At 37.5% G+C, this 12,753-nt stretch overlaps 1 protein-coding gene across 2 annotated transcripts in view; it reads left to right on the top strand.

Moving 5' to 3' along the window:
- VAV3 (vav 3 guanine nucleotide exchange factor) overlaps positions 1–12,753 on the top strand; it is a 436,414-nt gene that overhangs the window by 342,432 nt on the left and 81,229 nt on the right. For both annotated transcript variants that reach the window (XM_010830944.1, XM_010830945.1), the window contains exon 20: positions 4,657–4,793. In XM_010830944.1, coding sequence (XP_010829246.1) covers positions 4,657–4,793 — 137 coding nt within the window. The remainder of the gene's footprint in view (positions 1–4,656; positions 4,794–12,753) is intronic.

The following is a 12,753-nucleotide window of genomic DNA, read 5'->3' on the forward strand; positions in this document are numbered from 1 at the left end:
GAATTCCATCACCTCCACTAGCTTTGTTCGCAGTGATGCTTTCTAAGGCCCACTTGACTTCACATTCCAGGATGTCTGGCTCTAGATGAGTGATCATACCATCGTGATTATCTTGGTCGTGAAGATCTTTTTTGTACAGTTCTTCTGTGTATTCTTGCCACCTCTTCTTAATATCTTCTGCTTCTGTTAAGTCCATACCATTTCTGTCCTTTATTGAGCCCATCTTTGCATGAAATGGTCCCTTGGTATCTCTAATTTTCTTGTAGAGATCTCTAGTCTTTCCCATTCTGTTGTTTTCCTCTATTTCTTTGCATTGATCACTGAGGAAGGCTTTCTTATCTCTCCTTGCTATTCTTTGGAACTCTGCATTCAGATGCTTATATCTTTCCTTTTCTCCTTTGCTTTTTGCTTCTCTTCTTTTCACAGCTATTTGTAAGGCCTCCCCAGACAGCCATTGCCAATATGAACAAAAGTTAAAGGGCACAATTGTCTACAAGTTATGTATTATATTAAGGACACAGTTAGCCATATAGCAAAGCATATGTTGAAGGGAATAAAATAAGCTGAAATAACTAAACATTTGGACAGAGATATATTTTGTCTCAGCCATTTTAATGATATCCCCTTGGATAAAGATTATTGATTATATAAAGTTTTGGAAAACCCCACGATTGCTCAACTGTGTATGTTGGCATTACATATGATCATTTTGCATTTAATATCTGAAGGTAGTTTCAATATAACTTTTCAGATTTTGATAAGCAGCCTTGTAATTATACCAACATATCCATTAGAAATTCAGTTCTAGAATAGAAAGTAAACAACTATTACATCCATATTTACCTGAGAAGAATAAAGCAGCTTTCTGCAGTGAGTTATAAGTTTATCATGTAATGGAATTTATATGTTTTAATCAGTTTTTTTTTAGAATAACATTTAGCCACTTATTTCTGATGGGTCCATATCAGTGAGGGAAATTACAGTTCTGCTTTTGTAGTTTTATACCATGTTGCATCTCAGAATCCCTCGAAGGGTGGATAACCAAAGGAAAATAAGAATTTCTTTTTTTTTTCAAATAAGAAACTAGGGATTTTAAGCCTGAACAAATTTTGAAAGTCTAGTCTATAAAAAGGAGATTTGCCTTCTTCAGCGTAATTCCAGAAAGAGGCAGGTCAATGGAGAGAAGTTAGAGAAAGTTCTGAGTAAGTTTCAGATAGAGCTTGTTAATAAACTATATGCAACAATGACTGAGTTGTCACGGGGACGTGGGTAGTGAATGTTCTGTCCTGGACATTTTTAAACAGAGGTTAAAACCTGTCAGGAATATTTTATAAGGGGAGAAGACAACCTATACTAAATTAACACTAAATGACTATTCTAAATATGAACATCTATAAATCTAGTTTCTCCTCCATTCTTGATCTCATTTACGAGGTGTGAATGCCTGCTGCGGCAGTAGATTATGTCAACAATTATACTGATGGCTGAGTGCGGACATGAAGTTTAACCCACTCCCTCTCTTATTTTAATTGCATTTTTATCTATCAGTTAATGTGATTATTTTCACCTTTTTTGGCAATGTCACTGTCTTGTTTTTTTAATAAAAGAAAGGAATACAAAAGGGCCTTTTGGAAAGCAACCATTCGTCCCACTAGTACTGTAGAACCCCTCCTCGTGCAGGCATCAGAGGCGAGGGGCAGACTGTCAGAATTCATGGTGTCACTGTGCCCTGGCTTCACTCCTTTCACCTTTTCAATCTCTATTGCCCTGTAGCCTTGACAGGTCACCCTGAAATGGGATATGCTGGCCAACGAGAAATAAATAGCCAAAGATGATCCTAACAAGTGACCAAAAATATAAATTCCATTATACTATAAATTTATAACTCATCCCACTGAAAAGCATATGAGTCAAGTAAACATATCTGGCAAATCAGGTATGGCTGAATTCAGGCTAGTAGCAATCTCCTTTGACTATTACCTGGGCTCAACCATATTCTTGGCAAGGATCACACAATTTTTGTCTAAGGAATGAGATCAGCAACATACTCTGTGCTTGTGTGCTACTCAATCAACTCCTCAAATGAAGCTCATAACCAAGAAGAAAGTAATAGCAGAAAAAATAGAGTAAATGAAAAAATAAGGAATAAACAAGACTATGAAAACCAAGTCCATCATTCCAAAGACTTCTTAGTCAAGTAAATCCTAAGACTAGTACTTAGGTCTCATTATTTGACTGAAGTATGTTAATATGTGTACTATTTTCAGTTTTAAATATTATGATTTTACTAGGTCATATGTTGTCAACATTTTAGTCCATTGAAAAGCATAAATAATTCAACATTGCTCCATACCTATTTCACAGCCTTTTTGTATAGCCTGGGCATTCTGGATTTTAATCCATAACCTATATTTGGTTGGTGAAATGTCATCAAACTTAATTTTTCTTATGACACACAAATTCATGAAGTGTTCCATATTTTTTTTAAGTCTATGCATTTTCAATCATTTCTTCTTGAGAATGAGTAACTTGGGCACATCGGCAATAAGAGAATTGCTGTTCCCACCATTTCTCACATGGCACTGCTTCTTTTTGTCCCTGTGGATCTTTGTCTACAGAGACAATTGCAGTGAAGGCCAGGGCCCTTCCTGTCATTCAACTGATCCCGGTATTTAAGGCCACATCAGCTCTTTCAGGTTTAAAAACTCTTCTTTTTGTCTTCAGCCTTTATTTAAAAATTGACATAAAAACAAAATTATCAAGGGAGCCTACTGAACAAAATGCCTTTCTTGCCCTAGAAATGCTCAGTAAAACCAAGGCTTACTGCACACCAAGGCTTACTCTGGCCCCTCAACATGGAATAATTATCATGCAAACTATGCTGCGTTTGAAAAATTCTATTTTAGCATCCTCTTCCATCTATTAAACTTCTAAATCTGTTTTGGTATGCATGGGATGGTTAGGTCTCATTTTATGTTAACCACAGTATCTTAATAAAAAATGTAAAATAAGCTTTCTGTAGTCAAATACGGGTGTCCCTGGTGGCTCAGATAATAAAGAATTTGCGTGCAATACAGAAAACCTGGGTTTAATCCCTGGGTTGGGAAGATCCCCTGGAGGAGGGAATGGCAACCCACGCCAGTATTCTTGTCTGGAGAATCCCATGGACAGAGGAGCCTGGTGGGCTACAGTGCATGTGGCCGCAGAGTTGAACACAACTGAGTGACTAACACACACACACACACACTCAGGTATAGTATGTTAAGAGTGAGTCTGATAAACACTTAACCAAGAAGAGTTCTCTCATTTTGGAAAAGACAATGTCTGCTGTTTGTTTAAGGGTGCCGCCGCCTTCTACCATCTGGTGGGGAAACTCCATGAGAGATGTGGGATCAAAGTCATCGCTTCGGGGTTCTGTGGCACAAGAACTGAAGCGAAGGGGAGATGTGGAAACTCAAAACACGTCTCGACAGTTACAGCTGTTAAATGGGGTGGAGGGTGCATTGCTTTTCAGCCCTTCTGTCTTCTGATCGACTGGGCTGATAAGGAAGTGCTGAATAAAACTTGTCAGTTCTGTTTAGTTTATAGCCACACTTGTTTTCTCCTCACCCCCTGCTGGGTGGTTATTAAGAAATGATTTGGGGGACTTTATTCAACCTTTTGCTGGAGCATTTCATATAGACACAGAGGTCCTTTTGAGGTAACCTGGACACTTAGAACTGAATGACAGTCATTCATCCTCCTCTGTTGAGTGCCACAATTTCAGCCAGTTATAGTGTCTTTGTGTTTAATCTTTAGAATAAAAAGTCTTGAAGTGTAATAAACAATAGCTTAAATCCTTCAATGTGCAACAGATACTGTGTTTTGCACAATCAGCCTTGTTGGCAGGAGCAGTTTCACCTCCAGATGAAAAGGGGACTGGGATGTGGTGCATTTGGAAGCCGTGTCGGTGCAGTCAGGCCTGGGTGCAATTGAAGCTGCTGTTCACAAAAATGAAATTCCAAGAAATACAACAAAAGGCCTGGATCAGTATTTCAAGTACTGTTGATACTATTGGCTTAGACACATTCCCTTTATTGTGTCGTTTTGCAAGCCTAAATTTGAGCCTGAAGAATTTCTCCATATAAATGTCTTAAGGACTGCAGTGGCACATCCATCACCGTTTTTGTTTTGAATTACAAAGATAACCTTAAGATATGAGCCTTATACTGGGCAATGTGATACATACACAGAAAGGGTGGGCTTCCTTCGTGATGAAATCAGCCAATGCCCAAGAGGAAAGTAATAGGCAGAAAGGACAGAATTGATGAAAAAATTGATTCTTTTCCATTAAACTATACTTGATGTGTTTTTTATGAAGTAGGCATCAGCTGAAAGAGAAATATTTTTTCAACTAAAAAGAGATTGATGGTGAGGGAGAGGAAAAATGTATAAGGAATCAGGGGATAAATATGTGTCTTATTTTATTACCATCTCAAATAATGAGAAACTTGAAAAGCATTCCATTGTGGTTACCTCGTATGTTTCCTTGGGCTTGGTGCTATTAAAACTCTTTAATGTTTCTAATGGCTTTGTTGTTTTTTTTTTTAAGAAATACATTTGGATTTCACACTTTATTATTTTCATAATCCTAAGAGTTGTGTTGTTTATTTTCAGGTTTACCAAAGATGCAGGCTATTAGAAGCTACAGTGGAACGCCGCCCCCCGCTCTTCATGAAGGACCCCCATTACACATTCAGGCAGGGGACACAGTTGAACTTCTGAGAGGAGATGCACACAGTCTGTTTTGGCAGGTACTGTTCACATTACAGTGTTTTAGATTTAACAGATGATTTATTACTTCTTGGAGACCAAAGCTCTTGTCTTTAGAACTGATTGCATACTTTCAGCTTCAGAAATTTTACATGACGTGAAGAAAAATATTTTTTATTAACCACCCTCAAATTTACCAATGCTGAAGTGGCAATGAGTGTTAACAAACACTAAAGAAAATAGTATCTGTGCTCTGAATCAGAATTATCATTTATATTAAAAATCCATGCGTTGACAGCATTTTTTCCAAACCCAAGACTTTGGGTATGATCTAATTCACACAGTTCTAACATATTAGCACTTTACTTCAGGGGAACTACCAACTAGTTTTCCAGAGGCCATTGCTGGCCAATTGTATCTACCCACAGTAATACCTGAAATTATCAGAGTATTTGCTCTGGGTATTATTTACAAAATAAGTAAATTGTGACAAGTGAGCGAGTATGTTGATGTTTGCTGGTGATGAACTCTCTTGTCCAGTTAGCCTGCTTTGGTTCAAGGGTTTTGTTTAATGAGGTAAATATGGTAGAGTGTAATGATCGAATAGAGGTGGATGGTCAAAATTGCTGTTCATTAAATTATTCTGTATTTTCATGCATATGTTAGAAATACCTCCCAACAAACTTAAAGAGTGTTAAAAGTCTATTGTGAATCAAGGGAGAAAAGAGTGGAATCAACAGAAAGCTTAGCACATGAGTGAAGTTTTCTAGGGGTAAACAGAGAGCAGAAAAGGATTGTTGGATAATAATCCATCATGTACATGTGTAAATGGTAGCTACTTTGTTTGCACAAAAGCATCTTATTGTCTGCCATCTTGTTTCAGAAGAATGCCCCTAAGTTGAACAGCTAACTCCAACCGCATATCAATTTCTATAGCCAGTGGCTTTTCTAGAGTTCCAGCAACCTTCTTCAGTATCCTACGCTTCTCATACCTAATTCTTCCCAAAAAAGGAAGAGAATGACAGACTCAGATTCTAACTCTTCTATCCACTCCTGCATTTCCCAACGCAACCACAAAACATGCCTGCTTGTGTATACATAAGATTTGTCTTACTCAAGACTTATCTTTTTCTTGGATATTCCATCCTCACATTACGTCAGTTGGCTCTTGACCGCTACATTTTCAATTTCATTCTCTCCACTGGCTCCTTTTCTACAGCTTATAAATATGCTCAGGCTCCTCCCAGCTTAAAGCACATGTAACTCCACTTTTTGTCTGGTTATGTCAGTCTTCCACTCCCTCTCATCTTCTTTTCCTGTTCCCAAAGCTGATGTGCTTCTTAAGAAAGTAGTCTGCCCTCAGTCTCTGCCTCCTTATGTCCTATTTGTAATGCAGTATCCTGCAGAAACTATTCCTACTTGGATTACTAATGCCATTAAAAACAACTTTGCAATATATAATTAAATGCACATATTGAAAGTGCAGTTGAATTGGATAAGTTTTGTCACATGTACGTATCAGTGAAAGCACTGTTACAATCAAGATGATGAGATCAGCCCCAGAGTTTTTGTTTGCTGCTTTGTAACCTCTTCCCCATACCCCTAGTCTCCCTTATGCCCTTTGTAACCTTCTCCCTCATGCCCTTCCTCAACACCACCAGGCAACCACAGTTCTGCTTTCAGACTATGAGTTTACATTTTTCAGAATTTTATATAGGACATAATATAGTACATATTCTTTTTTGTATGGCTTCTTTCACTTAACATAATTATCTTGAGATTAAACCATGTTGCTTTGTTTAACAATAGTGAAATGAAAGTGAAAGTCCCTCAGTCATCTGACTCTTTGTGACCCTATGGACTATACAGTCCATGGAATTCTCCAGGCCAGAATACTAGAGTGGGTAGCCTTTCCCTTCTCCAGGGGATCTTCCCGACCCAGGAGTCGAACCAGGGTCTCCTGTACTGCAGGTGGATTCTTTACCAACTGAGCTATGAGGGAAGCCACAATAATTCTATCATTTTTTAAAAGAACTTTATTGTGGTTTGATTGATATATAAAAAGCTGTATATGTTTAATGCATGCAGCTTGAGTTTGGAGATAAGTATATATTCTTGAAACTATTACCACAATTTATGCCATAAACATATCCATCACTTCTAAAAGTTTTCTCCTATCCTATCTTATTTATTTATTTTGTGATTAACAGCATTAACATAAGGTCTACCTTCTTTGCAAATATTTAAGTATATAGTACAGTATTACTAACTGTAAACTCGGTGTTGTATAGTAGAATTCTAGGACTTATTCATGTTCCATGACTGAAACGTGTATCCTTTGATTACGTCTTCTGCATTTCCTCCTTCCCCCAGGCTTTGGCTACCCCTATCCTACTCTCTGCGTCTTTGAATTTGACAATTTTTGATTCCTTATGTGAGTATAGCCAAGACTTGGAAGCAACCTAAATATTCATCAATGGATGACTGAATAAATTAAAATGTGTTATATAAATAGGGCAATACTACCCAGTCTTTGAAAAGAGGGAAATGCTGCCATATGCAAAAACATGGAAAAACTTGAGTGACATAATGCCAAGTGAAATAAGTTCTTTTTATTGTTGTTGATTATTCTAGGTATGGGTATAGCACAATTTATCCATTAGCCTGTTGAGGGGCTTTCAGGTTATTACTGTTTGGGGCTGTTACAAACAAGGTGCTGTGAACATTAAAGTATAAGTCTTTGTAGGAACACATACTTTTTGTTTTTCTTAGGTAAATACTGAAAGTCAAAGTGTTAGTCGCTCAGTCGTCACCGACTCTTTGCGACCCCATAGATTGTAGCCCACCATGCCCCTCTGTCCATGGGATTTCTCAGGCAAGAATACTGGAGTGGGTTGCCATTTCTTTCTCTAGGGGATCTTCCTGACCCAAGGATCGAACCCCGTTCTCCTGCACTGCAGGCAGATTCTTTACAATCTGAGCATGGGGAAGCCCTACAATACTGAATACTGAAAGATCATAATTAGATATATGTTTATTTTTTTTAAGAGACTACCAAACTGTTTTTCTAAGTAACTTTATCCTGTTACAGTTCCACCAGCTGTATAAGATACTTTTAGGTGCTGCGTATCCTTACCAGTTTTGCGTATGGTCAGTCTTCCTAGATTTGGTTAACAGATGTGTAGTATCTTATTGTGATTTTGATTTACATTTCCCTGGCTACTGATATTAAGCATCTTTTTCTGTGCTTATTTACCACACATATAACTTCACTGATGTTCTAATATTTTGTCAAATTTTTTAATGAGTTGTGTGCTTTTAATCATTGAATTTTGAGAGTCTCATATATTTTGGATACAAATCCTTGATAAATTAGATTCTTTCCATATATTTTCTCCTACCCTTTGGCTTGCCTTTTTATTACCTTAATAATGTTATTCATAGAGCAGAAGTGTTTACTTTTGATGTTGCCCAATTTGTTAATTTGTTCCTTTGTGAATCACACTATGAGCATTGTAAATATCTAAGAAATCCTTGCCTTCCCCAAGGTTACAAAGATGTTTCCCTGTGTTTTCTTCTAGAAGCTTTATAGTCTTAAGTTTTATATTTAGGTTTATGATGTTGAGCTATTTTTATATATGATAATTAAAGAGATTTTTTTTTTCTGCTTCTGGATTCAGTGTGTTCCAGCATCATTTGTTTGTTCTTTTAAAATGATTTTATTTATTTATTTGGCTGTGCCGGGTCTTCATTGCTTTGCAAAGGCTTTCTCTAGTTTTGGTGAGCACGGGCTACTCTTTATCGCAATACACAGGCTTCTCACTGTGGTGTCTTCTCTTGTTGCAGAGCACAGACTTCAGTAGTTGCAGCATTCGGGCTCAGTTATTGCAGTGTATGGACTCCAGGGCAAGTGGGGTTCAGTAGCTGCAGCTCGTGGGCCCTAGAGCAGCAGGCTTCAGTGATAGCAGTATGTGAGCCCAGAAGCTGTGGTGCACAGCCTTAGTTGCTCTGCACGTAGAATCTTCCTGGATCAGGAATCAAACCCATGTCCCTCACACTGGCAGATGGATTCTTATCCACTATGCGACCAGGGATTCTTATCACCAGCACCATATGTTGAAAATCATTTCTTCACTGGATTGCCTTTGCATTTTGTAGAAAACCATTTGTATCTGTGTAGCTCTGTTTCTGGTATCTTTGTTCTACTAGTCGCTTTCTTCATCTGTATACCATTATAATGATATTTTGATTTTTGCAATTACTAGTAAGTCTTGAAATTAGTGTTAGTCCTCCACGTGTTTTCTTTTGTCCAAAGATGTTGTGGCTATCTTAGGTGCTTCACATTTCATATAAATTTTAGAATGTCTTGAAAATTTCACCAATAAAAGCTTACTTGTATTTTGATTTGGATTGTATTTGTAGATCAGTACTGGAGAACTGGCATTTTAACAACGTTGAATTTTCTGACTACTGTTCGTAGTATGTCTCTCCGTTTATTTAGGTCTTTAGATTCTCAGCAGTTTTGTCATTGTCAGAGCAGAAGATATGTATCCACTGTGTCATATTTATCTATGATTATTTCATATATCAGTTTGATGCAATTATAAATGGTGGTTTTAAAATTTGAATTTCTACTGTTTATTGCTAATACATAGAAATAAATTGATTTTTGTAAATTGATCTTTTATCCTAAAACCTTGTAGAACATTAGTTTTAGTAGCTTTTTTTCCATAGATCCCAGCAGATTTTTTTAAAAAGACAATCAGGTTATAAATGAATAAACAAGTTTTTCTTCCTTTGCCATGTGGCTACCTTCTATGTCTTCTTCCATGTGTTGAATCAGTTCAGCTCAGTTCAGTCACTCAGTCGTATCCGACTCTGCGACCCCGTGAATTGCAGCATGCCAGGCCTCCCCTGTCCATCACCAACTCCCAGAGTCCACCCAAATCCATGTCCATAGAGTCGGTGATGCCATCCAGCCAACTCATCCTTTGTCGTCCCCTTCTCCTCCTGCCCTCAATCTTTCCCAGCATCAGGGTCTTTCCAAATGAGTCAGCTCTTCGCGTCAGGTGGCCAAAGTATTGGAGTTTCAGCTTCAACATGTGTTGAATGGAGGTAGTTTTAAAAAAATGTGCATCCCTGCTTTATTTCTCTATCTATTTATTTATTTACTGCACTGTGTGGCATGTGGGATCTTACTTTCCTGATAATGGATTGAACCTGTGCCCCCTGCATTGGAAGGCAGAGTCTTAGCCACTGGACCACCAGGGAAATCCCAATCCTTGCTTTATTTTTTATCTTAGGAAGAAAGCATGAAGTCCTTTACCGTTAGATATTGCGTTATCTGCAGTTTTTGCAGATGTGCTTTATGAGGCTGAGGATATTTCCTTCTAGTCCTGGTTTGCTGAAAGTTTTTATCAGTAATGAATGTTTGATGTTGTTGTTTGTTGTTGCAGTTCAGTTACTAAGTCATGTCTGACTCTTTTAGACCCCATGGATTGTAGCCTGCCAGACTCCTCTGTACTCCCTTGGAGTTTCCTCAGATTCATGTCTATCAAGTCAGTAATGCTATCCAACCATCTCATCCTCTGCCACTTCCTTCTTCTTTGCCTTCAGTCTTTCTCAGCACCAGGATCTTTTCCAGTGAAAAGTATTAGGCTCTAATACTTTCTAGCCAAAGTATTAGAGCTTTAGCATCCGTCCTTCCAGTGAATATTAAGGATTGACTGGTTTGATATCCTATCCACAGGACTCGCCAGAGTTTTCTCCAACACCACAATTCAATTCAAAAACACCAATTCTTCAGCCCTCAGCGTTCTTCATGGTCCAGCTCTCACATCCATACATGACTACTGGAAAAATCATAGCTTTGACTATATGGACCTTGTTGGCAAATTAATATCTCTGCTTTTTAATACATTATGTCAGAGCTTTTCTTCCAAGGAGCAGTTGTCATTTAATTTCATGGCTGCAGACTGTCTGCAGTGATTTTGGAGCCCAAGAAAATAAAATCTGTCACTGCTTCCACTTATTCCTCTTCTATTTGCCATGAAGTGTTGGAGCTAGATGCTATGATCTTCAGTTTTTGAATGTTGAATTTTAAGCCAGCTTTTTTACTTTCTCTCCTCTTTCACCCTCATCAAGGGGCTCTTTAGTTCCTCTTCCCTTTCTGCCTTTAGACTGATGTCATCTGCATATTTGAAGCTGATGACATTTCTCCTGGCAATCTTAATTCCAGCTTGTGATTCAACCAGGTGGCATTTCACATGATGTAGTCTGCATATAAGTTAAATAAGTAGGGGGATAATATATAGCCTTGACATACTTCTTTCCCAATTTTGAACCAGTCTGTTGTTCCATGTCTGGTTCTAACTATTGCCTCTTCACCCACATACAGGTTTCCCAGGAGACAGGTAACGTGGTCTGGTATTCCAGTCTTTCTTAAGAATTTCGCACAGTTTGTAGTGGTCCACACAGTCAAAGGCTTTTACATAGTCAATGAAAGAAAAATAGATGTTTTCCTGGAATTCCTTTGCTTTCTTGATGATCCAATGAATGTTGGCAGTTTGTTCTCTGGTTTGTCTGCCTCTTCAAAATCCAGCTTGCACATCTGGAAGTTCATGGTTCATGTACTGCTGAATACTAGTTTGAAAAATTTTGAGCATAACCTTGCTAGCATGTGAAATGAGTGAAATTGTACGGTAATTTGAACATTGTTAGGCATTGCCTTTCTTGAGATTGGGATAAAAACTGACCTTTTCCAGTCCCGTGGGCACTGCTGAGTTTTCCAAATTTGCTCACATATGTAGTACAACACAACATCATCTTTTAGTGTTTTAAATTTTAATAGTTCAGTTGGAATTCTGTCAGCTCCACCAGCTTTGTCTGTAGTAATGCTTCCTAAGGCCAAGATGTCTTCACATTCCAGGATGTCTGGCTCTAGGTGAGTGACCATACCATCAGGGTTATTCGAGTCATTAAGACTTTTTTTGTATAGTTCTTCTGCATAAGTTGGATGTTAGATTTTGTTAAATGCCCTTCCTAAATCAACTGAAATGATTTTATACTTCTTCTTTTTTGTTAATATGGTGAATTACATTGGTTTTCAGATGTTAATCTTGCTTTCCTGAGATAAACCCCAGTTAATAATGATATATTGTCCTTTTTATTGTTATGTTTTGGTAATGTCTTTGTCTGGGTCTGGTAATAGTTTAACACTCAAAAAATGAATTGAGAACTGTTGTCTTAAATTTTCTGAAAGAATCATTACTGTTATTTCCTCATGAAGTGTTTTGTAGAATTTACCAGGAAAACTATCTAGGCCTGGAGTTTCCTTTGTAGGAAGATTTTTTTTAAATTACAAATTCAACTCCAAGATTTTTTAAAATTACAAATTCAACTTCTTTAGTAAATACATGTCTTTTTGGTTATGCATTTCATTCGAGGGAGCTTTGCTATTTTGTGTGTAGAATATGCAGTGTCATCTCTCTCATTTCTGCAGTTGACAATCTGTGACTTGTTTATTTCTGGTCAGCCTAACTACAGGCATTCCTTGGAGACATTGCAGGTTTGGTCCAGACCACTGTGATAAAGCAAGTCACACAAAGTCTTTAGTTCCTCAGTGTATATAAAAGTTATGTTTATATAACACTATAGGCTGTTAAGTGTGCATTAGCATTGAGTTTAAAAAAGTGTTCATATCTTAATCAAACCTTAATTATTTTACTGCTAAAAAATGGTATCATCTGAGCCTTCAGTAAGTCACAGTAGTAACATCAAAGGTCACTGATTACAGATCACCAGACAAATCTAATAATAATGGAAAAATTGGAAATATTAAGAGAAATATCAAAATGTGACACAGATGCATGAAATGAGCAAATGGTGCACCGAATGAATTGTTTGACATAGGGTTGCCATAAACCTTCTATTTGTAAAAAAAAAAAAACACAGTATCTGCAAAGCACAATAAAGTGAAGTACAATAATAAGGTATGCCTGT

Source organism: Bison bison, unplaced genomic scaffold (genome assembly GCF_000754665.1).
Source record: "Bison bison bison isolate TAMUID 2011002044 unplaced genomic scaffold, Bison_UMD1.0 scf7180017864519, whole genome shotgun sequence".
Classification (NCBI taxonomy): Eukaryota; Metazoa; Chordata; class Mammalia; order Artiodactyla; family Bovidae; genus Bison; species Bison bison.